General features: G+C 52.0%; 1 protein-coding gene across 3 annotated transcripts; it reads left to right on the forward strand.

Annotated features, from left to right (window-relative positions):
• UBA1 (ubiquitin like modifier activating enzyme 1) lies at positions 1 to 21,803 on the forward strand. Of its 3 annotated transcripts, XM_061179501.1 has the most exons (27): positions 3,167 to 3,379; positions 7,581 to 7,706; positions 7,856 to 7,972; positions 8,102 to 8,160; positions 8,261 to 8,429; positions 8,517 to 8,651; positions 9,608 to 9,714; positions 9,974 to 10,064; positions 10,171 to 10,303; positions 10,788 to 10,885; positions 10,980 to 11,126; positions 11,256 to 11,432; positions 11,558 to 11,662; positions 11,750 to 11,830; positions 12,200 to 12,355; positions 14,034 to 14,199; positions 14,349 to 14,545; positions 16,330 to 16,394; positions 16,636 to 16,831; positions 17,563 to 17,637; positions 17,757 to 17,946; positions 19,311 to 19,399; positions 19,695 to 19,787; positions 19,915 to 20,106; positions 21,030 to 21,131; positions 21,236 to 21,336; positions 21,473 to 21,803. In XM_061179501.1, the coding sequence occupies exons 3-27, from the start codon at positions 7,856 to 7,858 to the stop codon at positions 21,606 to 21,608; spliced, it is 3,177 nt and encodes a 1,058-aa protein (XP_061035484.1). In that variant the 5' UTR covers positions 3,167 to 3,379; positions 7,581 to 7,706; the 3' UTR covers positions 21,609 to 21,803. The 3 variants fall into 3 exon arrangements, with proteins under 3 accessions (XP_061035485.1, XP_061035484.1, XP_061035483.1); XM_061179502.1 differs by lacking the exons at positions 3,167 to 3,379; positions 7,581 to 7,706 and adding an exon at positions 1 to 153; XM_061179500.1 differs by lacking the exon at positions 7,581 to 7,706.
• Positions 21,804 to 23,010: the final 1,207 nt, after the last annotated feature.

The following is a 23,010-nucleotide window of genomic DNA, read 5'->3' on the forward strand; positions in this document are numbered from 1 at the left end:
CGTCCCAAACAGGGGGCCCTCCAAGGCCCCGCGCTTCCGAGCTCCGCGGAAACTCTGGCTCTTCTTGTACGACGGAGGTGGTTTGCTCTTCCGTTGCCCCGTGGCTTCGGCTCATCTCCAGCAGGAAGGAGAGGCTTCCGCCCGGCGCAGGGGGTGAGCTGGAGCACGGTACCCCCAACCCCCTGGACAGCATTTGAGGGAGGGGGCTCAATTTCGGGGATCCCCGAATGGGCATATTTAGAGGCTCTGAGCCCGGTGTGGCATTTAGAGGTGGCTGTTTTTGAGGGGACCCTTAGCAAGTGGCGTTTAGGGACTCCGGGGTGGGACTTGGGAGTCTGTTTTAAGGAGCGTCCCTCGGAGGCAGGGTTTATACCCCTTGGAGACAGGGTTTAGGGGGATGTTTGGGGAGACCCTTAGGGTTCGTGTATGAATACTCTGTCCACGAGGCAGGATTTGGTGTGCTTCCCCAGGGTAAAGGCAAAGTTTGAGGTTCCAGAACTCAAGGCGGAATTTTGGGGGGCTTGTTTCAGGAAAGGTCCTGGTGACGGTGGGAACGTTTGGGACCGACGTGGCATGTGGACGTATCGAATGGCCTTTGTGACCTCTGGTTCTATTATGATGTCTCACCGCGCTTGGGTATAAAAGGCGGAGAGACTAGACACATCTGGGCCCACAAGTTTTTTTAGGAAGGATGTGGGAGTAACACTGGAACCTAGTATGCTAGGTTCTTCCCGAGGGGACAGTGTGCCACGGGGCCTTCATAGACCATGGCTTTATTCGTCATTCGTGAGGAGGTGGGCTGTTGTGGAAGACCATTTTTGCCTTTTTCGCACCTGGTCCGTTGGAAGTGTCAGCGTATGAATTATTCACGAGGGGGTGGATCAGCGTGCTGAAGGGGTGTGCTGAAAGGGGCGTTCTGCAGTCTGCCGGGCAAATTAGATCGCATTATTAAGCGTAAAGGTGAGTAGCACCCCGAGTTTTCTGTGGCTTTTCTAGGGGCGTTGTGCATAATTCATGAGGGGCGTAGCTTTTACGGCTTCATCTGCATGATCCGCTATTAGCTTTCCCTTAGAGGTTTCAGGATTTAAATTTTGCGTCTCAGCGAAGGGACGAGGCCTCGCTCATTGTTCATTCCTTACGGCCCAGTAATCCCAGATTATTAGCAAAGGCTCTAGATTCAAGTCCCATCGATCCTTGCCAGCTGTGTGATCTTTGGCAAATTTTTCTGTGAGCCTGAAAAAATGAGTAAGAGCATAATGATGATCAGATTAGTTTACACTCATTTAGCACTTTATTAGCCCGTTTAATCCCCACAACAATTCTAGGTGGTAGGTTATTATCGTCCCATTTTATAGATGAGGAAACTGGGACACCGGGAGACTAAGTAATTTGCCTAAGGTTACTCAGTCAGTGAATCTGAGTCTACAGTCCAGAGTCTGTAGTTTTCATCAAATGTCATAATGTCTGTCTCCCATCCACCCAATTCAATGGTACTACTACTACTGTTAGTCATATAGCACCACGTGCCAGGCACTGTTCTGAGACCTTTCTACATATTTATTCATTTAAACTTCATCACAAGGTAGGTTACTATTGTTCTCATTTTATGGGTGGGGAAACAGTGGCCCAGAGAAGTGAAGTGTCTGGTCCCAAGTCACACAGCTAGCCATCGGTGGATGGAAATGATTTTTGTGAGGGTTTAAGAACTCTCAAAGGAGGTCACCTTTGAGCTGAGACCTGAAGGACAAGAAGGAACCGATTTCCTGCTCTGCATTCCTGAGACCAGTGGCGCAGTGCATGGAAAGGACACACCACAGGAACCACCACATAGTGGGCGATCAGTTAATGTGATCTATTATTATTATTTGACAGAATCGTACTGGGTGCTTATCGTGTGCCTGGGGCTTTGGTATACAGTCGTATCTCTGGTGACCTGGTAGTCTGTCCTACCTACTTAATGGACATTGGTGGCCTTAGCACTCTGTTTTCCAGTGTAATTCTGGAAGGGTGTTTCAAGGCACTATTTTTTAGATAATGTCCAAAGTTGGGGGTTTCTCTAGTGGCTGGGTACACCCTCACCCATAAGTAATTTTATATTAATATAAAATATATTTACAAATCACCTTTAAATTAATATATAATACTTAAAAAATTTAACAGTGCCCTGTGCCAGCACTGCTCTGAGCTCATTCCATAGTTCATATTCTCTGGTTTTCACAGTGACACATTTTGCCTTTACGATGTAGATGGGTTCTACTACTATCCCCATTTTACAGTTGTAGAAACTGAGGCACCTGCCAACAGTATGTGGTAAACCTGGATTTGGTTGGACCAAGGCAGCCCTGGTTCACGTGCAGTTAGTTAAGGGTGGGGAGGAGGCAGCTGCACTTCCCTTGGGTTTCCCCTGTGTTTCTGCAGCACCTTTCATTATTCATGAACGGGAAGGGGTGACCAAGTTGCCTCACCTGGAGTACCATAATCCCTACTTGCTGGAGAGGGCTGTCTTGAGTGTATCTGTCCATGCATCTCATGCATAATTCATGAGTAACTGGGTGGGACCTTTCTTGACCTCTCTGAGTTTCCAGGTTGGGCTGCTGCAGCATCACCATTCATTATTCATGAGCTGGGGGAGTGTGTTTTCCCTGTGTTAGCCCTATTTCCCTGCTTACTGGGTATTAGATGCAGTAATGGGCGGACTTGTCTCTTTTGTTCTTGCCCACCGGGCCTCATGCATTACTCATGATAAGATGTGGCCTCGGTCTCCTTGGCTTCCAGGCTGCTGCAAGATATTCATTATTCATGAGCATTGGGGTGTGGCTTCCATGTTTTAACATTGGCTTTCTGGTTGCAGGGTGTTAGTCAACCAGCCACCTGGCCTCGTGCATAATTCACGGTCAGGAAGTGTGGACTTGATGTCCTTTCTTGGTTTCCATGTTAGCCTGGCTGTAACAATGTATTCATTATTCACCTTCCATGGGCGTGCCCTCTATGTCGTTTTACCTGTTTTCCTAGTTACTGCCACAGTAGCCACCAGGAGGAGCTATTCGCCTTCGAAGGAGTCACAGACAGGCAGGGACCATCATGCATGATTCATGAACGGGCGCGGCCTGCCTGCATCCGGGTTTCTGGGGGTGGGGCCCAAGGTTTTGTTCCGGCCCCGGGCTCAGCGGCCGCCATCTTATGTCGGCGGCGGCTGAGGGGAAGGAGGTGGCAGGGACGAGCACAACCACTACGGCCTGGGGAGGAGAAGGCGGCGACGGCGATCCTAGGCGGCCCAGGCGGCAGGGAGGAGGAGGAGGAGAAGGAGGAGGGTGGCGGCCGGGCTTGGCTTCGGCTCCTAGAGGAGTTGGCGGCGGCGCGACCCGGGGAACCGGCATTGGTAACAAATGGCCTTTCTCAGCGCCTTGGCCGGGGCAGGGGCTTCGGGAAGCATTGGAGGGTCTTGGGCCGGCGCAGGGCCAAGCTGACGTTGGGGCGGGCGGTGATGACTCGGACGCAGGGATCGTTGGAGAGAAGGGGGGGTAGATCTTGGGGCGGGGCCGACATTTCCCATCCGGGACCAGCCCAGTCCCTCGGGCTCCAAAATCTGACCTTAGGGTCAGACCCCCCAGAATCTGCTTTTAGAGACTCAGGCCAGCATTCCTAGTCAGTGACCTGACCCCATCCTGAGCCTTGCATCGCAGATCGGAACTTCCCCCAATCAGCAATAGAGACTTACGGGATCGACATTCCTGGTCAAAGCCTCTTACCAGTGTATGTCATTAAAGACCTTCCCCAGAATCTCTCTTCATTCACTCCTAGTTCCTCAGTATTTGCCCTCGCAGCTTTCAAGAGGGGCCAGACCTCAGGGAGGGTCCATTTGGCTTCATTTTAAGTCTTTTCTAGCATCTTCCTTCAGAACCTGCCCCCCCAACACACACACACACACACACACACACACACTCTCCCCGCCCTTCTCTCTCTCTCTCTCTCTCTCTGCCCTCAGAGCTTTCAAGGGGTCTAGACCCCGTGAAAGGCCATTTGCGCTTGGCCTCCATGTCAGAGAGCACTCCCCCACATCTCAGAGGTCTCCCAACCCACCTTGGCCCAGCATCTTCCTTCCAAAACCCCTCCGGGCCAGCATTTCTATTCAGAGGTTTCCACTTAGCGCTCACCTTTAAAGACTCCTTTAATTCCTAGAATCTGCCCTTAGAGACTTCCTTTACTTTAAGAGAATGCACCCTTTTTTATGGTCGCAGTATTCTCTTCAGAGAGTACCTCTTGCAGGCCTCAGCATCTCCCCCATCAGCCACTCATAACCCCCAGTATCTTCCCTCAGAGCCTCCCAGGGGACCAGACACCAGGGAGGAACTGTTTGGACATATAATCCTCCATCAGAGATCTCTCTGCCAGCATCTGCCCTTGCAGACCCTGTTGGCTCCTAGCCCCTTCCATCAGAGTCTTGCCTCTCAAATCCCACCCTTCACTCAGCCTCTGCCTTCAAAAGCCAACCAGGGTTCCAGCTTCTCTCACAGATCCCTTAACCTCACATCAGGCCTAAGAATCTGCCCTCAGAGCCTTTCAGGATTCCAGCATCTTCAGTCAGGCTTTCAGCTTCGTAGGACCCCAACATCATTGTCAGTTGTCCCTTCCCACAACAGGTCCAATTCTCCATCAGAATAGGAAACCCCTTTCTCTGCATCTACTCTCCGAGCCTCCATGGGGTCCCACATAATTGGTCAGAGAAACCCAACCCCACCTGGGGACCTAGCCAGTATCTGCTTACTGAAGTTTTTAGGGCCAGAACTGTCTGGGCTCAGCCTCCCCTTTCCACTCCTCAGAGCAGCTGCAGTACCTAGCACGTACCAATCAGAGATCAACACAAGACCTTTGTACTCCATTAGAAATCCCTCCACGACCCCACCCCGGGCCTCAGCATCCACCCTCATAGCCTCCTGGGACTCTGACATCAATGTCAGAGACACCTTTTCCCTGCAAGTCCCAGTTATTTTTGGTCAAAGATTTCCCTCTGCCACCAGTGGAGACCCCCCAGGACCCCAGCATCGTCCTGATGGAGAACACCCCCACCCCCAGACCCCAGCGTCTTCCCACAGCCTCCTTGGGCTGCAGAGTCCCCCACCCATTCCCTGTGCAGCTGCTGGGGCCTCCGGTGCAACTTCCTGGCCCTTTCCTAAAAGCTCCTTTTCCAAGGACCCAGATATGAGTCTTAACAACCTTGCCCAGCACCACCCCTCCTGCCCCCCAGGGCTTCTAACATCCCCTTTCCCATCTCCCTCTGAGCCTCCAAGGGCTCAGACAACCATCTCCTGACTCTTTTATATTCCCAGGGACTTCTCAGTTAATCCCTCCTTGGAGGCTTGACAGGCCCCAGCATCCTGTGCCCTAGCTTCTCTCCATCCTGATAACTTGACCCTGTGTCTACCCTCTCTCAAACCTGCTCCAGGACTCCTACCTCAAACCTTCTTCTCTGGTTTGAGTGGTAGACAATGCTCAGGCTTCAAAATCAGCAGATTGGAGACCTCAGGCAAGTTCTGAAACTCTCTAAGCCTCAGTTCAACTTTGCTGAACAATTGATAGTATATGTGTTCTAATTGGGGCCTGAGCATGTGTTGAGAGAGAAAGGTTTCGAATTTATGCTGGGGGTGGAGGATCTTAGCTCCTCTCTGGGGTTTCTGCCCCAGACCCCTTCTGCTTGCCTTGAGACTGGCCTGTTCCAAATCTCTGCGATTGAAATCCACTCTCAGACCATCAACCAAAACCTGCTTAGACCCTTGCTGCCAGCATTAGGGGTCCAGATGTCAAAGGTCCAGACAGCAGAGATCTCTCTGGCCCTGGATCATCTCTGATTTCGGAAGTGGGAAGATGGTGTGTCCCAAACAACCAAATCAGTGACAAGGCAAGGTGATAACTAAGTAGTGGAGGCCTCTGCAGGTGCCCAGGGAGGAGCTTATGTCCTTAAGTTGCTGAGTTCTGACCACAGACCTTGACTTTTTTAACCTCCCTAGCAGCCCCTTGAGGATATTTCTGTTTGCCCTTGCTTTGGGGGAAAGAAAAAGGGGGCTCAGAGGAAATGAGATACCTATTGCGCGTCAGGAAGTCAGTAAATGGAAAAATATGATTTGCCTTGGTCTCCCTACTAACTCACCAAGCCTCTTCTACCCAAGTTGGTTCTTAGCATTCCCAGCAGTTCAGCTAGATGACTTGGACCTAGCCAGCCTCCTGCCTCCTGTGGGCTGGGCCCTGAGCTGGGTCCTGACTCTGTTCCCCCAGGAGGCATTGGCAAGCAGTCCAGCACCAGCTGCATGACTCTGGGCAAGTGACTGGAGTTCTCTGAGCCTTTGTTTTCTTATTTGTGACATGGGTATAAGGTTATCTGGTTCATGGGCATTGTTAGGATTATACAAAGCCCTTTACTCTGAGATTGACAGGCAGTAAGCTCTTGGTAGATGGTAGGGAGCTCCTGTCATCTTGTTTAGTGCTAGCATGTGACAAGCGCCAAGATGGAATCTTAGGTACAGTGGGGGTACTTGGTGTGATTGGGTGTCAGAAAAGGCTCAGTGTAGGAGAACAGAGGCTCAGAGGAGCATTGGGGGTGAGGGGGAGTGATTGGGGGTCCTATCGTCTCCAGTGTCTGGATCCAGTCACCCCCCGCCCCAATTTCACTTCCACAGCAGCCTGCATTGTTCTGTCTCTGCGACCTAGTCCTCATGAGCTCAGGTTTTTCCATTTGTCTGGCAAGGACACTCGGCCCTGCCTTGCAGGGTCAGGACCGTTGAGGGGATGAAACGCTATAACATCAGGAAGCAGCCTGGGCCTCAGGGTCAGCAGATCCCCGGGTGGTTCCAGCTTGGCCACTCTCTTTGTGGGAACCTCGGTCAAGTCACCAAACTTCCCTGAGTGAATTTCTTTTCCTCCAGTATGAGTTGGGAGTGTTACTGATAGTAGTCCAAACCCCACAGGGGTGCCCTGAGGACAGAGTGAGGCACAGATCGTAAAGTGATCTGTGTTTGACATTTGGCTCAGGGAGGACTCCTAATAAATATTCGTTTATCATTATTGTTGACCTGTTTAAGGGACTCCACACGCAGACAAGGCTTGGGAAGTGTGTGTTTTCTCTCTCCCTGCGACCTCTTTTATTGGCCCTGGGTGTTTTCGCCTCCCAGACCTGGGGGTGGTGGGGAGCGGGTTGGACTCTGTGAAACTCTCCTCCGTGAGCCCCTCTGGGAACTGAGTTCTCGGCACGGTATCTCCTGCCATCATGCCACCCTGATGGATGGCCAAGCCGCGTTTCCCTCTCGAACCCCTGTCACTGGGGTTAAGGGGGTTAAGGGAGAGGAGAAGGGCTGCTTGCTATTGCCTACCTGCTCTGTAACAGGCTGTCTGGTCTCTGTTATATCCCATCACCTCAGCAGCTCCATGGGGTAGGTAGGTGGTATTCTCACCCCTGTTTTACAGGCAAGGGAACCGAGCCCATAGGGGTTAAATGATGACTGTCAAGGAGTGGCAGGGTCTGACCTGAAGCTACATCCTTTCTCTGACTTCCCCACAAGTACATTCTTTTCACTCCTTTCCCCCCACAGGATTGGAGTCTCTCCCTCATTATGCTGGGCTGGGGAGAAAGGCGAATGGCCTAGTGGTTAGCAGCATGGATTGCAAGCCAGACCACCTGGGTTCAGATCTTAGCTCTGACAGCTGTGTGACCCTGGGCAAGTCACCTCACCTCTCTGTACCTGTCTCCTTTTCTGTAAAATGGGGATATTAGCCCTTACGTCTTCCCTTTCCCCACAATTACCACTAACCAACAGGAACACCCACGTGCCCTAGGCTCACCTCTGATCTCTTTTTTTCCTTCCAGATGTCCGGCTCGCCGCTGTCCAAGAAACGTCGCGTGTCCGGGCCTGATCCAAAGCCGGGTTCTAACTGTTCCCCTGCCCACTCCGTGTTGTCCGAAGTGCCCTCGGTGCCAACCAACGTGAGTGTCTTCTTCCTGGAGACTGGCAGGCGGGGTGGTGGGTGGGAAAGTCTTCTCTATCGCTGTCCCATCTGTCCCTCCCCTCCTCCTGCATGTCTCCCTGAACCCGTTCTTCCCCTCCATCTCTAGGGAATGGCGAAGAACGGCAGTGAAGCAGACATAGATGAGGGACTTTACTCCCGGCAGCTGTAAGTGGGGCCGAGGTTGGACTGTGAGGTGGGAGGGGGCACTGAGTGGATAGGGTCAGAAGGGCCTGGCCCTGACCCGAGACGCCCCCTAACCTGGCAGGTATGTGTTGGGCCACGAGGCAATGAAGCGGCTCCAGACGTCCAGCGTACTGGTATCAGGCCTGCGGGGCCTGGGCGTGGAGATTGCTAAGAACATCATCCTTGGTGGGGTCAAGGCCGTCACTCTGCATGACCAGGGCACTGCCCAGTGGGCCGACCTCTCCTCCCAGGTACCTCTTCCCATCGCCCTTCTCTGCCGAGACCCCATCCCCCGGGCTACACAGCCAGTTCATTTCTTTCCTCATTCCCCTTTGCAGTTCTACCTGCGGGAGGAGGACATTGGGAAAAACCGGGCTGAGGTCTCCCAGCCCCACCTGGCTGAGCTCAACAGCTACGTGCCTGTCAGCGCCTATACTGGACCCCTCGTAGAGGACTTCCTCAGTGACTTCCAGGTACCTTGGGCCACCGCCCGACCTCCTGCCCAGTTCTCTCAGAGCCCATCTCTGGTTTATTCATTTGATCAATATTTAATGGGCTAGCCCGGGTGCCAGGTTTCATGCTGAGGCTGCAGCTAGGGGATGCGGGCAGGCTTTAGACGCTGGACCTGCCTCTTCAGGGGGAAGATGTGAGCCAGCAGACAGGACAGCATAGTGCATAGACTGGAGCCAAACTGCCTTGGCACAAGTCTCTCATTGTACTAGTGTGACCTTGGGCAGATCACTGAGTCTCCTGTGCCTGCCTTTTGTCTGTTTGTAGACACGGGAATGGTAGTAATGCCGACTTCATAAAGATTTTGTGAGGGCTAAGCACTTAGAATAGCAGCTGGTTTTTTGTTAAATAAAAACCCTGGGCTGGAAAGAGGAGCTGTGGGAGCTGAGATTGTGCCCTGGGGTGTCCCAGCAAGCCAGGACACTGCTGCCGAACCCTGATATAGCTGTGGGAGCTCACCCTGATGGAATGGGTGGGCATTCAGGCAGAGAGCAAAGTCCCAAGGATCATGGCTGAGCAGGTGTTGTCTTGAGAATTGGGAGCAAGTGGGTGTGGTAGGAGTGAGCTCAGACTTTGGCTGAGGACGAAGTTTTACTTCTGTGTCTCGCAGGGCATGGCAGGGTTGTAGGCAGGCAGCAGTGGGTGTTGGCAAATGAAGGAGTCAGCTGTTGTCCAAACTCTGTCCTCCCAGCTGCCTCTTTACCTTGCCTGCCATAGTTTAGGGATTCACATTTCCCTTCACTGAGTTTCGCCTGGGCTGAATCTGATACATGGTAGATACTTTGTATTTGTGATAGAGAGCTGAACCAGCAAAGCCTTAAGGACTCCCTGAGGCCTCGCACCAGCCTTCCTCCACCATCTTCCCCTTTCCCCTTTCCCCTGGTGCTGGGCCCTCGCCTGAGCTGCCACCTCTCCACAGGTGGTGGTCCTCACCAACACCCCCCTGGAGGACCAGCTGCGGGTGGGTGAGTTCTGTCACAGCCATGGCATCAAGCTGGTGGTGGCAGACACACGGGGCCTGTTTGGGTGAGTGCCCCCACCCTTTTCCCCTGACCCCTGCCATGCCCAGGAAAAGACCCCCAACCTCTGACTGCCCTCAGCCCCCCTCAGCCCCTTGGGTTTTGGATGTTGTGTCTTTACCTCACCCCATGTAGCATGAGTGCCATCTGATTCCCAGCAGTGATGGGCTGAACTTGCTCAGCAAGTACTTGCTGCATCTTGAGGGACACGTGGGGTCCCTGAGCGCATGGGACTCGAGCATCAGCCCTGTTGCTTCCCTCTACAGGCAGCTTTTCTGTGACTTTGGAGAGGAAATGATCCTCACAGATTCCAATGGGGAGCAGCCGCTCAGTGCTATGGTTTCTATGGTCACCAAGGTGAGGAGGGCAGCCTCAGGGGTCCTGGGAGGCAGATGGGCGGCAGGCTTTCCTGTCTGCTTCTGGTACCCTGGGCCTGCCTCTGAGGTACTCCTCCTTTAACCAGGACAACCCCGGTGTGGTTACCTGTCTGGATGAGGCCCGGCATGGCTTTGAGAGTGGCGACTTTGTCTCCTTTTCGGAAGTACAGGGCATGATTGAACTCAACGGAAGTCAGCCCATGGAAATCAAAGTCCTGGGTGAGCTAGGGCCATGGGGAATCAGGGGAGATAGGAGGTGTTTCCCTGGACTCTGCGTGAGGGGAGACACATCCTGGGTGTCTGAGATGAACCAGAGACAGAGTCCCCTGGGGTCCACCCAGAGCTGGGGACGTGGGGGAGAAGTGCTGTCTCGTGTTTGAGCTGTTCCTACAAGAGGCTCCTGGTATCTGCACTGAGGGGGAAAAGGTCTCTGGTGTTTGAACAAAGCAGATCAGAGGATCCACTCGTGTCTGACTGGATTCGGACAGGGAGCAGAGAATGTCTTCTAGTGTAGACTTGGGGTCAGGGACACAGGGTCCCATGGGCTCTAAGCTGGGCTAGAGGGTAGATGGTTTGTGAAGTTCGAGTGGAATCGATCACTCCTGATGTCTGGGCTGGGTCAGGGATGGATTTTTCCTCATCTTGTGGGTGGTGTGGGTTTTAGGGAGGGTGGGTAGCATGACAGTTTCCCTGTCTACCCTAGGTCCTTACACCTTTAGCATCTGTGACACCTCCAGCTTCTCTGATTATATCCGTGGAGGCATCGTCAGCCAGGTCAAAGTACCCAAGAAGATCAGCTTTGTGAGTGTGGGGAGTAGTGGGCTCTGGGGGTGGTGCCAGGCATTTCCAGGTTCTCCATTCTACTCTTCTGGTTCTGATGCTCTGCCCCCCACAGAAATCCTTGCTGGCCTCCCTGGCAGAGCCTGACTTCGTGATGACGGACTTCGCCAAGTTTTCCCGCCCCACCCAGCTGCACATTGGCTTCCAGGCCCTGCACCAGTTCTGTGCTCAGCATGGCCGGCCCCCTCGGCCCCGCAATGAGGTGGGTAGGTGGGTGAGCCAGCCAGGGCAGATGACCTTGGCATCGAAGGCCCACAGTGCCTCTCTACCTAGCCCCCCCACCCCCACAGTGGCCTCACAGGCACGCTCTTGGTTCCTTCTGCCTCACCAGGAGGATGCCACAGAGCTGGTGACCTTGGCCCAGGCTGTGAATGCTCGAGCCCTGCCAGCGGTGCAGCAGGACAGCCTGGATGAGGACCTCATCCGAAAGCTGGCATATGTGGCTGCTGGGGATCTGGCACCCATAAATGCCTTCATCGGGGGTCTAGCTGCCCAGGAGGTCATGAAGGTCAGCACAGATAGAGAAGGACAGGGTTGGGGTGGGCCAGACACCTCCCTGATTCCATCGCTTGTCCATCTGTGTCAGGCCCCAGTTAACCACTCACCACTTCCCCTGTCCTGCCCAATCCCCAGGCTTGCTCCGGGAAGTTTATGCCCATCATGCAGTGGCTGTACTTTGATGCACTGGAGTGTCTCCCCGAGGACAAAGAGGCTCTCACGGAGGACAAGTGCCTCCCGGTATGTGAGTGGGGCCCTGGGGGAGATGTCATTGGGGGCATTTCTGGTGAGGCCTCTCTCTGACCCTTCTCCCTTTGCATTCCTCAGCGCCAGAACCGTTATGATGGGCAGGTAGCTGTATTTGGCTCATACCTGCAAGAGAAGTTGGGCAAGCAGAAGTACTTCCTGGTGAGTGATCCACTGGGACAGCCACTTTCTTCATCTCCTGTGGCCTCTGGCTACCTCTTACGGGGTCTCCTTCTGCCTCCTGAGGGCGGGTCTTTTGGTTCTTATATCTCTACCGCATGACTTTTGCCATTTTCTTTTATCTTGAGGGAAAGCCTGGTGTGTCCTTCTGTTTCCACCATCTTGTGCCTCCTCCCTCAGATGCCTGAGTTATTTCTCATAGCCCTGGCACTTGAGGATGTGGCACTAGACACACCTCTCCCCTCTCTTGCTGTCTTCAATGGGAGTGAGAGTGAGAGGAGTGATGAGTGACTTCACACTGACCTGCATCACCCTGACTAGCCTCTGTCTCTCTTCTTGGCTGTCTTCTAGGTGGGCGCAGGGGCCATTGGCTGTGAACTGCTCAAGAACTTTGCCATGATTGGGCTGGGCTGTGGGGAGGGAGGAGAAATTGTCGTCACAGACATGGACACCATTGAGAAGTCAAATCTGAACAGACAGTTTCTGTTCCGGCCCTGGGACGTCACGGTGAGAGCGGTGGGGGTAGGAGGTGGGACTTTGTCATCTTGTTTTCCTCTTTTGTTCTCATTCTTCTTGGAAAAGGGGCTTTACCACCTTTTTCTTTCCTTCACCACCTCTCTGTCACTCGTTCAACAAACATTGAGTACCCTTCCATCGAATCTACCGTTTTTTATCTCCTTTTTTTTTTTTCTTTTTCCTTGACTTCTTACGAGTGCTGGTTGGGACAGTGTGTTGGGGGTCCCAAGTTCAATGATTCACTAGCCCCCTAGGACTCAGCAGTACTCAGCATGTAGTTGTACTCACAGTTAACGATTTCTTCCGGCAAAAGAATGCATAACAAAATCAGCAAAGGGAAGTGGCTCATGGGGCGATGTCTGGGGGAGACCAGGCACAAGTTTCCAAGACTCCTCTCCCAGTGGAGTCGCACAGGACATGTGTAATTCCCCTAGTAGCGAGTTGCAACAACATGTGAAATGTTGCCAACCAGGGAAGCTCGTTAGAGACACAGTACCCAGGGTTTTTACTGTGGGCTGGTCACATAGGCACCCTCTTCTGGGAGTGTCCCCAAATTCCAGACTCCCAGAAGGAGAGCAGGAGTTCAGCATAAACCACACGGTTTGCATAAGCAGTCTAGGCACAGTGAGCAGCCCTTACCAGGTACTGAATGGCAAGAACCCTCCAGAAATCCAGGTTCCCAGACTCCAGCCAAGGGCCAACCTGGCCAGCAGGCCTCTTTCCTAGGAGAGCACTTGTGCTAGGTTCACTCTTCTCTGCACAGATAGAAGCTGGGTTATACGGTGATCTAGTTAGGAAGCCTTCTGTAGGGGACAGTGTCATTGTTGCCTGGCCAGGATCGATTCCCCTTTTGTTCATTCATTTATTCACCAAGTAGTTATTGAGTAGGTTCTGTTCTAGGTACTTGCAGTACACCAAGGAAACGAAGATTTTAGTGGGCGGGGACAGACAGTAAACAGTAAGCACAGTACAATAGCGAAGTTTATAGTTAACGTCCATAAGTGCTGTGCAGAGGGAACAACAAAAACAAGATGAAGGAAGTGGGCAGGCCAGGGAGATCGGTTTGCAGTTTTGATTACAGTGGTTAAGGAAGGGCTCATTTCTGCCGACTTGGAGGGCGTGAGGGAGTAGAGTCCCTTCTTCTGGGGAAGAGTGCTCCAGGCCAAGATCCTGAGGTGGGAGGGTAATAGGAGATGAGCTAGAGGAAATGGGGGCCAACTCATTCTGCCTTCAGTGGAGGTGGGAGCCAAGGGAGGGTTTTCAGCAGAGGAGGGACGTGACCTGATTTGGACTTTGAAAGGATCCTCCTTGTCTATGTGCTAAGATTCTGTTTTGTTTGGGGGGAATGTTCCCCAGCCCTGGGTGCCGTTAACTGAAAGAACAATGGAAGTTGGGTAGGCAGAAGAACATATGGCTGGCCTATTGTCTCCAGCCTGTCTGTGCACTGCTTCCCTTTTCACTGAGCCCCTGCCATATCCGTCACAGCCCTAGCCATGTGGTACTGTCACGGACTGTCTCCTGCCAAACCAGGGAGCCTCCTGAACTCAGGGCTTGGTTCTTCCCAGCATTAAATAAGCCAGCCTTCAGGAGGACAGCTCTGTGGAGGTTCGCTGGTACATGCATGAATAACTGAGTTCTGTTCCCCCATTCCTACCCTTGCCCCCCCCAGAAGTTAAAGTCTGACACAGCTGCTGCAGCTGTGCACCAGATGAATCCGCACATCCGAGTGACAAGCCACCAGAACCGTGTAGGCCCTGACACCGAGCGCATCTATGATGACGATTTCTTCCAAAACCTGGATGGTGTGGCCAACGCCCTGGATAATGTGGATGCCCGTGAGTTTGGAGGCGGGTGAGGAGGTCAAGGGCCAAGTTGCGTGGGTGCATGTGTGTGTGTGTGTGTGTCTCTTGGAGGTGCCTGTCTTCCCGTCTCCTGATGTTCATTTCCTGGCACTCACGTTTTGTCGTGACCCCCCGCCCCTCAGGCATGTACATGGACCGCCGCTGCGTGTACTACCGTAAGCCACTGCTGGAGTCAGGCACACTGGGCACCAAGGGCAATGTGCAGGTGGTGATCCCCTTCCTGACAGAATCATACAGCTCCAGCCAGGACCCGCCTGAAAAGTCCATCCCCATCTGCACACTGAAGAACTTCCCCAATGCCATCGAGCACACCCTGCAGGTGATCAGCATGAGGGGAGAGGGCAGGGGGCAGGCACCCGGCCTCGCGGCCACTGGCCCCTGTGCTTTTTCTTTAAACCTTCCTCTCTTACTTTCTATCGTGCAACCTTGGTTTCTAGAATGATTCATTCTTTTTTTTTTTTTAACTTTTGTTTTGAAAACTTTTCACCGTTTAGACAGATACAGAGAATAGTGTGGGGAACACTCAAATACTCTTAGATTTAACATATGTTAACGTTTTGCCACATTCTCTTCTTAGATTCATGTGGCTTTTTCTTCTTTGGGTGAAGTATATCGTGGCCATCACAATGCTTCACTCCCTCTGCTTCTTCAAAGGGAGGTTATATTCGCACATAACAGGGTCTCAACCTCAGCACTGGTGACAGTTGGGGCCCGATATCTCTTTGTCATGGGGGCATCCTGAGCACTGTAGGATGTTTAGCAGAATCCCTGGCTTCTACCCACTAGATGCCAATAGCACCCCCTTCCATTTGTGGCAACTAAAAATGTCTTCAGACATTGCTGGATGTCCCCTGGGGGCAAAATCTCTCCCAGGTGAGAACTGCCCCCAGGTGAGAACTGCCGTGTCTAACCAAAACACCACCTTCATGCTGAACAAAGTTAATGGTTATTCTTACTGTCTCTCCTAGTTACTTATTTGTCTCTAATACTCAGTCCATATACAGGTTTCCCCTGCTGTTGCTCAAAATGGGTTTAACAGCTGGTTTTCCAGGTTGATTTTGTTTGCGTGATGCATATACATACAGAATACAGAACAGTGCACATATTATCTGGCCGAGTTTTTTACAAAGCGAACATATCTAGGTTGTCCAGCACCTAGGCCTACAGACCAGAACGTAAGGATAACCATTGTGTTATCAGATGATTCTTATTACAGTCTTTGAGAGCAAACCATTCAGAATGTTTAGTAAAAGTATGGGGGGGTGGGAACAAAATAGGGAGGGGGAAAAAACCAGTTCCCTCTATCACTTTCCCTTCTGCCCCTGCAGTTCCAGACTGGGTGTCTTTGTATTTGTGCACCCACCACAGACTCACTAGGGCATGAGTGACCTTGGACTTAGCCTCTCCATGCCTCTGATGAAATGGAGGTGACAGTGGTATATACTTCATGGGGTTGTAAAGCATTTAGCATTCACTATGTATCTGGTGCTGTTTTAAATAAACTTTAAATATATACATACTTGCAACCCGTGAGGTACATATTACTGTTACAGTATCTGTTTCGGAAAGGTGGGCACAGAGTTAAGTGTTACTGTGTGTCCCTGAAGTCGCAAAGCTAGATACTGTGTAGCAGAGCTGGTTTTGATCTCTAACATCTATATCCTCCAAACCCCCTCACCAATGACAGCACTTACTGTTCTAGGAGTTCTCAGAGGGCAGAGCCTCTGTCCAGTTTGCTGCTGAGTCCTCAGGGTCTGTATAGGATCGTAATTTTAAATATGTAATGTAATTTAAAAATACACATAATTGAATTGTTTCTTTTTTATTGAGGCATGACATACCTCACGTAAGGTACACAGAACTTAATTTTTTTCACGCATTCACTAGTGTAACCGCTGTCCAGATCAAGTTCATTGGTTTTTCAAATTGAGGTGCTGGGGGTGGTGGAGTGGGGAAGGTTGGGAACAGTGGTTGCGGGGCTTACCTTCTCCCAGAGCAGCTTTGTTCATCCTGTTTGATTTGTTCACTGATGGTCTTTCTAATGCCTTCAGAAGCCCATTTTGTCAACCATCGCCCCCTGTAATCTGTTTGCTCTGTCTGCAGTGGGCTAGAGACGAGTTTGAAGGCCTCTTCAAGCAGCCGGCAGAAAACGTCAACCAGTACCTCACGTAAGTAACCAAATGCCCCCTCACCCCACCCCCTGCCCTCCAGCCAGGGCATCCTGTCTGCTTTTCTCACCAGTGTGACACCCAGCACCAGGCACACTTCTCAAATGAGTCAGTGAATGCTGGGGCCTCATTCCACTGGGGATCAGGACTAGCTTTCCGTGGAGAAAGTAGGGTTGCCCTGGAGCCCACTCTTGGGGCCGCTGTGTAATCCTGCCCCTTTGACCCCTCCAATTCCTGATAGAGACCCCAAGTTTGTGGAGCGGACCCTGCGGCTGGCGGGCACCCAACCCCTGGAGGTGCTGGAGGCCGTGCAGCGCAGCCTGGTGCTGCAGCGGCCACAGACCTGGGCCGACTGTGTGGCCTGGGCCTGCCACCACTGGCACACCCAGTACTCTAACAACATCCGGCAGCTGCTGCACAACTTCCCTCCCGACCAGGTAACGCCCACTTGCCAGGTCCATTTGGCGGGATGCGTTTCCTAGAAACAGGAGCCTGCTGTGAGCTCTCCGTGTGGCTCTTCTCGGTCATTAGTCCAGCTGTGGCAGATGCCCCAAGGCATGGGGGTCTCACACGAATGATTAAACTTGACCTATTTTTGCTGTTCCCTTTCCTTTGAGCAAGAGACTTCATTTCTGTTTCCCTTACCTGTGGTGTGGGCTGACTCACCCACCTCCCAGCACTGTAAGGATCATAGTGGAGAAATTTTGGAGTTAAGAGCTCAGGAATCAGTGGCGGTTCAAATCCCAGCTCCATTTGCACTTGGGCGAGTCACATACCTTCTGTCTGTACTTCAGTTTCCTCATCAGTAGAGATAACAATAATCTACCTCATGAGGGTTTTTGTGAGGATTTATTGGTATTTATTAATATTAACTTAGTACAGTGCCTAGCAATTCATAAGAGTTTGTTAAATGGCTGTGTGGCTTGCACAGAGTGAGTGCCAGGAGTTTTTTTCAGTGAGGCGCCCCTGTTTCATTCAGCCTGGCATCAGCACTTCCATCTACAGGACCCTACAGTCTGGGCTGTTCATGATCGATTCTAGCCCCCTGCGCGTGCCCAGCCAGGAATAGTGAGTCAGGGCACATCCAGGGCCAAGGTGAGAAGTTAGAATTGTTAGAGAGGCCTCCAATCTCAGGTCCTGCTCCTCAAAATTCTCTCTACTTCCTTAGCTCACAAGCTCGGGAGCTCCATTCTGGTCTGGGCCCAAACGCTGTCCACACCCGCTCACCTTTGATGTCAACAATGTAAGTCTCCTCCTTGGGGCCTCTTAGGGTCAGGTGGAGGGTGCGTGGGTGGGAAGGAGGCCGAGACTCCCCAGGCGAGGGTGGACGTGCTCACCGTTCTGGGCCCTGCCTTCTCCCAGCCTCTGCATCTGGACTACGTGATGGCTGCTGCCAACCTGTTTGCCCAGACCTACGGGCTGACAGGCTCTCAGGACCGAGCTGCCGTGGCAACGCTCCTACAGTCTGTGCAGGTCCCCGAGTTTACCCCCAAGTCCGGCGTCAAGATCCATGTCTCTGACCAGGAGCTACAGAGCGCCAATGCCTCTGTTGGTGAGGATGTTTGGCCAGTCGGCCAGGAGTCACCACCCCAACTTGTCCCCTGCCCAGTCCAGCCTTCTCTGCCCCCGGCACTGCTCTGCAACCCCTGGCCTAAGGCTTCCCCACACCTTCCTTTGAGCCTCCCTTGCTCTGAAATGAGGGTCGGTTGGGTTAAATTCTATCCCTCCTGCCTCCTCCTCCCCACTCTCTGGCCCTCAGGAGAACTAGCTGTTTGTTTGTCTTGCTCTGTGTGTGTTTCCCTTGGAAAGAACAACTTTTCTCTGTTTCTTCTTGATCTGTTTACCTGGAGGGTGTGATTTCCACCAGTGGTCTCGCTCCCTTGGTATCTGCCCCATCTTCCCACCGCCATTTTCCTCTGTGTGCATCTTTGCCATGGTATTGCTCTCCAAAGTTTTCCTCATCTCCCTCTCCATATCTCCGCCCCAGTTCCCCATCTCTCTCCATCTCTTTCCCCCAGCTCATGCTGTATATCAGGGGTAAAGGGCCAAACAGTGACTCTTCTAGGCTTTGCAGGCCATATAGTGTCTGCAGTTATCACCTCTGCAACTGAAGCACAAAAGCAGCCATACACAACATACAAATGAATGAATGTGGCTGTTTTTATTTTCCCCCATGTCCCCATCTTCCTCCCCAAATATATATCCGTCATGTTCCTCTCTGTGTATTTCCTCCATCTTGTTCCTCATATACATGCACACGTATGTATCTGTGTGTAATATGTATAAAATGTATATAAAACGTATGCAAGGTGTATGTAAAATGTATATAAACATTGTGTATATATATATACACACACACACATACACACACAGCGTATATAGGGTATATATAAGATGTATCTATCATGTGTATAAAATTTTTTCTCACCTATCTCATCCTCTGTATATGCCCCTATTCTCCACTCTTCATATATTCTGTCCCCCAATATCTTAACCTCTATATCCACATCTGCATATTTCTCCCAACCTCCCCTCTATATATCTTCCCCTGCCTTTTTCCCCTGTATCCTCTTATGTCTCCCCACTTCTCTCTGCATCATTCTTCCTGAGATCTACAGCTCTCCCATCCTGATCTGTCCATCCCCACTTTCTCCTAAAGTCTTCATTTTCAGTTCCTTAGAGTCTCTAGAGATACCTCTCTCTTGATATACCTGCCCCCTGCCCCCCATCTTATTCAGGTTTGTACTCTGTTGTCCTGCTCTCTCTCTCCCCATTGCTCCTCCTCTCTCCCAGGATGTCTTTCCTTTTCAAATCCTTTATCTACCTAAACACCTTTTGCCCCACCTGGGCTCCTGTTTCTACCTCAGACCCTGGCCTGGGGTCTAAAGGGTTGACGGTGTCCCTCTCTCCCTGCAGATGACAGTCGTCTGGAGGAGCTCAAGGCCACACTGCCCAGTCCAGAAAAGCTCCCTGGGTTCAAGATGTACCCCATTGACTTCGAGAAGGTGCTGGGTGGGGGCCCTGGGCAGGCAGTGGGGATGGGCTAAGCACAGATGGGCTGGACAGAACAGGTTCTGGGGATCTAGAGGCAGCCCCAGGCCTTTGTGGGATTGGATCACAGGCCTGCTACGTGGCCCTGAACGAATAGATGTTCCCAGCCATGCCTTTGTGATCTGAGAGCCCAGCAGGTAATTGCAGTGGACGATACTTGTGTCCCTGGAGGCCAGGAATCCTCTTCCTCCTCTGATCCTCTCCTTATTGTCTCCCCACCCTCCTCCCTTAACCTCTCACTCATAAAAGGATGATGACAGCAACTTCCATATGGATTTCATTGTGGCTGCATCCAACCTCCGGGCAGAGAACTATGACATTCCCCCTGCAGACCGGCACAAGGTGAGGCAAATCTAGACTTGACGTTTCACCCCCTCCCAGGCTGCAGTTGCCCACATTCTATCCCTTCTGTAGAATATGAGCTTCTTCTACCCTTAACTTCCTTCCTTGATCCTTTCCTTCCTTACAGAGCAAGTTGATTGCAGGAAAGATCATCCCGGCCATTGCCACGACCACAGCAGCCGTGGTTGGCCTTGTGTGTCTAGAGCTGTACAAGGTGGTGCAGGGGCACCGACAGCTTGACTCCTATAAGAATGGTTTCCTCAATTTGGCTCTGCCTTTCTTTGGCTTCTCTGAACCCCTTGCAGCACCCCGTCATCAGGTGAGGGCCTGCATCAGGGGAAGTGGATTTGTGGGTGGGTGTTTCTCTGTAGAGCTGGCTCTAGTTTGCTTCATAGCCTGTCACCAGGAGAGGGTTTCTGTCAGTGTGTACCTGTTCCTTTTGTGTATCCCCTTGTTCATTTATTCACTCATCATATTTTTTTTTTTAGTATTTTCTATGTGCTAAGTACCGGTCTGATTCTGCTTGTGGAAGCCCTCAGAAAAGATATTTGAATATTAGATTATGATTAATAACTGCACAATAGTAGCACCCAAAATTTATTGGGTGCTTAGTATGCTAAGTGCTTTTGCTTGCTTCTTCATTCACTCAGATATTTACTGAGCACCTACTGCGTGCTAGGTACTCTTACAGGTGCTAAGGTTATATTCTTGAAATAGAGTAACACAATAAATGATTTTGGAACCCCAGAAAAAGAACAGGATAAGGAGAACTTGAGAGTACCAGGTGGTGAGGGGATGGGTTTGGGATTTTAGATGTGGGATAATCAGGAGTGGCCTTACAGAGAAGATGACATGTGAGTCCAGACTTGGAGGAGGTGAGGAGACAGGCCATGAAGGATTTGCCGGGAAGGCATTCCAGACAGAGGGGCCAGTCTCTGCGAGGGTACTGAGGTAGGAGTGTGCCTGGCATGTTTGAGGAAGAAGTCGTTAGAGCAGAGTGAGTGAGAGGATGAGGGGATAGGAAATGAGGAGAAGAGAATAGGATTCCAGTGACTTAAGGCCTTATCTCCATTATCATAAGGGTTTCAGTCTTTACTCAAGGCAAGACAAAAGCCATGAGAAAGTTTTGGACAGAAGAGACTTGTGATCTGACTTAGCATGTCTGCATGAGTGGAGGGGGAGACTGACGGGGCTGCGCCCTCTGGTGGCCCCCATCCCATTGGCCTGCTCCTTGTTCCACAGTACTATAACCAAGAGTGGACGTTGTGGGATCGCTTTGAGGTACAGGGGCTGCAGTCTAATGGTGAGGAGATGACCCTCAAACAGTTCCTTGACTACTTCAAGGTGAGACCCCTTTCTCTCTCTCACCCCACTGGGGGCGGAGTGTGCAGGTGACTGGCTGGCCTGTCCACCCCCGTGACACTGCTGTCCTCCCCCTTCTCCTCCAGACAGAGCATAAGCTGGAGATCACCATGCTGTCCCAGGGTGTGTCTATGCTCTACTCCTTCTTCATGCCAGCTGCCAAGCTCAAGGAACGGTTGGATCAGCCGTGAGTTGGGTAGTGGGGAGCCTCAACTTGCAGCTGTCCCACTCCTGCTCACTGCCCTTCACCTCCTCTGCCCTCAGCTACCTGCCCCTCTTCACTTACTTTTTGCCTCCCTGACTCTCTGCTTCCCCGCCCCCAGGATGACAGAGATCGTAAGCCGTGTGTCGAAGCGAAAGCTGGGCCGCCATGTGCGGGCCCTGGTGCTTGAGCTGTGCTGCAACGACGAGAGCGGTGAGGACGTTGAGGTCCCCTATGTACGATACACCATCCGCTGACCCCTGTCCTCTCCTACAGACTGACCCCAGGCCCCCTCTCCAGACCCCTTCCAGCCCAGGGCTCCCATTTGGCCTCTGTCATCGGCCCAGCTATCCAAGCCTGGTGTTCCCTCCTCGTCCCTCTATCTGAACCCCTCTTGCCGCTGCTTCCTACCTTGTTTGGGACATGAATCCTAATAAAGCGTTATAAACCCAGATGTGACATAGCTGCTGGTTCCAGGGAAAGAAGGGACTTCCTGGAGCTGTCTGGTTCAGATAGTAACCAAAAGGGCTCAGCCTCACCCCAGCTGCCAGCTTCCTGGGCAGAGAAAATGTGGGAACTGTCATGTCTTCCTCCTGCCCTTCCTGCTTAGGAAGAAATGGAGGCAGTAGTGAAGCTGTGGAGAGCAGGTACCTAGGTCCTTGTGACTTCACTGGAGGTGGGTTCAAATTCACTTTCTCCATCTGTAGCTCCTAACTCCCTGCCATATTGATTTTGAAAGGTAGTTAAGAGTAGTGTTTGAGCAAGTCCTTTAACTTCTCTAACCTTGTCCCCCCTCTGTGAAGGGAAAAGTTATGGCAACCAGTCGGCCAGGGCTTGGTCACTGTGGCTTATGTCCTTGGGGCACATCCCTTCCCACCTGGACCGAAGCACTCAGACCCTGGACAAGCCTTTAGCATCATGGTTCCCAGTGCTAGGAATGCCTGTGGTGCCCTTAGTTCAACTTCCCTGCTGCAGAGGGGCCTCAACAGCTCTGCTGGACTGAGGAATGCCAGTGTTTGTGCACACTTTGCAGTACTGATGAAAATAGTTGGCTGAGAACATCTGTAAAGGAAAAGCCTCTTTCCTGTCCCTCGGGCCTGGTCTGCTTGTCCTGAGGCCTCCCACCTGTGAGAAGAGAGCGGCTGTGGGTTGTTGATTGGTTGGAGCAGGCAGTAGGAGGCTCACCACAAGCCCCACCAGGACGGCAGAACTGACCGCACTGCGTCTTTGGTCTCGGCTGAGCACTTCAGACAGTTGAAAGCACCAATCGGACTGGCCACCTGGTGCCTGAGGATGCCACTCATACCTCTGTCCTTCACCCAGCCAGACTCCAACTTTTTCCATTTAGAAACAGACCCCTCATTCCTTCACTCTAACCCAAGTATTGGGAATCGCACAAACTGGCCTGACCCTGACCGGTCACCCATCACAGCCTGTTCCCACATCTGCTGCCTCCTGGGCCAGTTCCAGACTCCAGGCACAGCATATGCCTTTGCCCCACCTCCCTCTGGTTACTTTTTTTTTTTTTTTGGCCGCGTTGGGTCTTCGTTGCTGCGTGTGGTCTAGTTGCGGCGAGCGGGGGCTTCTCTTGTTGCGGAGCACAGGCTCCAGGCACGCGGGCTTCAGTAGTTGTGGTGCACAGGCTCAATAGTTGTGGCT

The sequence above is a fragment of the Eubalaena glacialis genome, chromosome X (genome assembly GCF_028564815.1).
Source record: "Eubalaena glacialis isolate mEubGla1 chromosome X, mEubGla1.1.hap2.+ XY, whole genome shotgun sequence".
NCBI classification, from domain to species: domain Eukaryota; kingdom Metazoa; phylum Chordata; class Mammalia; order Artiodactyla; family Balaenidae; genus Eubalaena; species Eubalaena glacialis.

Excerpts from the sequence above, each read along its gene's own strand:
- UBA1 (XM_061179502.1), top strand. The coding sequence starts at position 7,856 with ATGTCCGGCTCGCCGCTGTCCAAGAAACGTCGCGTGTCCGGGCCTGAT. Across the intron at positions 8,652-9,607 it reads ACTTCCTCAGTGACTTCCAG|GTGGTGGTCCTCACCAACAC; the intron begins GTACCTTGGGCC and ends ACCTCTCCACAG. Across the intron at positions 17,638-17,756 it reads TCACCTTTGATGTCAACAAT|CCTCTGCATCTGGACTACGT; the intron begins GTAAGTCTCCTC and ends GCCTTCTCCCAG.